This window comes from Phascolarctos cinereus, unplaced genomic scaffold, assembly GCF_003287225.1.
Source record: "Phascolarctos cinereus isolate Bilbo 61053 unplaced genomic scaffold, phaCin_HiC Scaffold_726;HRSCAF=1367, whole genome shotgun sequence".
Classification (NCBI taxonomy): domain Eukaryota; kingdom Metazoa; phylum Chordata; class Mammalia; order Diprotodontia; family Phascolarctidae; genus Phascolarctos; species Phascolarctos cinereus.
In genome coordinates this window covers 351365099-351367381 of record NW_027556098.1, presented here as the reverse complement: position 1 = coordinate 351367381, position 2283 = coordinate 351365099, and the positions used below count along the sequence as shown (strand labels likewise).

The 2283-nt window shown below is 41.4% G+C and overlaps 1 protein-coding gene across 1 annotated transcript; it reads left to right on the top strand.

The window, feature by feature from the left end:
• On the top strand, nucleotides 1–1000 carry LOC110195076 (olfactory receptor 51L1-like). Its single transcript, XM_020967723.2, has one exon. The coding sequence runs from the start codon at nucleotides 41–43 to the stop codon at nucleotides 998–1000; it is 960 nt and encodes a 319-aa protein (XP_020823382.1). The 5' UTR covers nucleotides 1–40.
• Nucleotides 1001–2283: the final 1283 nt, after the last annotated feature.

Below are 2283 nucleotides of genomic sequence, written 5' to 3'. Positions count from 1 at the left end.
TTGAGTGTGATATGGGATTGTGGCTTTGTGCAGAGGCACCATGGTGGACTTCAATGTCAGTAGTGACCTATCCACCATATTCTACCTTACTGGAATCCCTGGCTATGAAGTGGTACACCACTGGATCTCCATCCCTTTCTGCATCCTCTACCTGGTTGGGATAGTGGGCAACTGTACCATCCTTCACATAGTCCGGACTGACCCAATCCTCCATGAACCCATGTACTTTTTCTTGGCCATGTTGTCTCTCACTGATATGGGCATGTCCCTTCCCACTCTTGTATCACTCTTCCGAGTACTCTGGTCCATCTCTAGGGAGATTGAATTCAACACCTGTGTGATACAGATGTTCTTCATCCATACTTTCTCCTTCACAGAATCAGCAGTGCTCCTAGCAATGGCCTTTGACCGCTATGTAGCTATCTGTAACCCCCTGAGGTATTCCACTGTCCTCACCCCACAGCGCATTGCCAAGATTGGAGTAGCAGCTTTCCTCAGGAGTGCATTATGCATGATTCCACTTTTGGCCCGCCTTGCATACTTCCCCTTTTGCCACTCCCATGTCCTTTCTCACTCCTACTGCCTTCATCAGGACATGATTCGCTTGGCTTGTGCTGATACCAAGTTTAATGTCATCTATGGGTTGGTTTTAATTATTGTGCTCTGGGGATTTGACTCCCTGGGCATCTTGGTGTCCTATATTTTTATTCTACGTTCAGTGCTGACCATTGCATCCCGGGAGGAGAGGCTCAAAGCCCTCAACACATGTGCCTCTCACGTCTGTGCTGTCCTCATTCTCTATGTGCCAATGATTGGCCTGTCCATAGTACACCGTTTTGCAAAGCATGCTTCCCCCCTTGTCCATATCCTTATGGCCCACATCTACCTTCTAGTGCCTCCTGTGCTCAATCCTATCATCTACAGTGTAAAGACTAAGCAGATCCGTAGAGGGATCATATGTCTATTTGCCCCTAAGAGAATCCATTCTGTTCTAGGGTAGGTACTGTCAAGAAAGAATATCCAAGATACTAGTTCCTGTAATAGACTGAGAATCACAGCTGAATGGGGATAGGGCCCTTCTTCTAGTCAAGTGGACTTCTTCTGGGAAAAGAAAATAGCCATTCTAGGACAAGCAATTCTTGTCCTAGAGAGACAGATAGATAGATAGAGGTAGATGGACTACCTACCATTGGTGAGAGAACTAGCTATAGCAGTGGTGTCAAATTCAAATAGAAATGGACCCAGTTGGCCTCATATTGAAACAGGAAACCACAAATTAACATTATCTATGTTTTATTTTATTTATATTCATTTAAAATATTTAAAGTTAATAATTTCCCATTTTCAGTTTGATCTAGTTTGGACACTGGCTTACAGGCCATGAGTTTGTCAACTGATCTACAACCTTATTTTTCCCAAGACTCTTCATAGTATTCAAGCAAATCTTACTTTTCCTTAGTTTCAGGCTGACATCTTTTTTTTTGTTTGTTAGTCAATGAGGTTAAGTGACTTGGCCAGGATCACACAGCTAGTAAGTGTTATGTGTCTGAGGCCGGATTTGAACTCAGGTCCTCCTGACTCCAGGGCCGGTGCTCTATCCACTATGCCACCTCGTTGCCTCCAGGCTGACACTTTTTAAAAATATATATATCTCCCCCCCCCATTAGATGTTAAAACAATTTTAACAGTTTTTTAAAGTTTTGAGTTCTAAATTCTATCCCTGCCTCCCTTCCTTTTCTTCCCCCTCCCTGAGATGGTAAACAATCAGATATAGGTTATACATATTTAATCATGTAAAACATTTACATAATAGTCATTTTGTACACGAAAACTGAAATAAAAGAAAGAAAGTGAAAATAGCATGCCTCAGTCTGTATTCAAACAGTATCAGTTCTTTCTCTGGAGGCAGATAATATGCTTCATCATTAGTCCTTTGGGATTTTCTTGGATCACTGTATTGCTGAGAATAGCTAAGTCATTCACAATTCTTAATTGCACAATACTACTTTTACTGAGTACAACATTCTCCTGATTCTGCTCATTTCACTTTGCATTAGGTTATATAAGTCTTTCTAGGTTTTTCTGAAATCATCCTGCTTGTCATTTCTTATAGCACAATAATATTCCATCACAATCATTACCATAGCTTTTTTAGCCATTCTCCAATTTATGGGCATCCCTTCAACTTCCAATTCTTAGCCACCACAAAAAGATCTGCCATAAATATTTTTGTACAAATAGGATCTCACCCCCCTTGCCTTTTTGATGTGGGATTTAGACCTA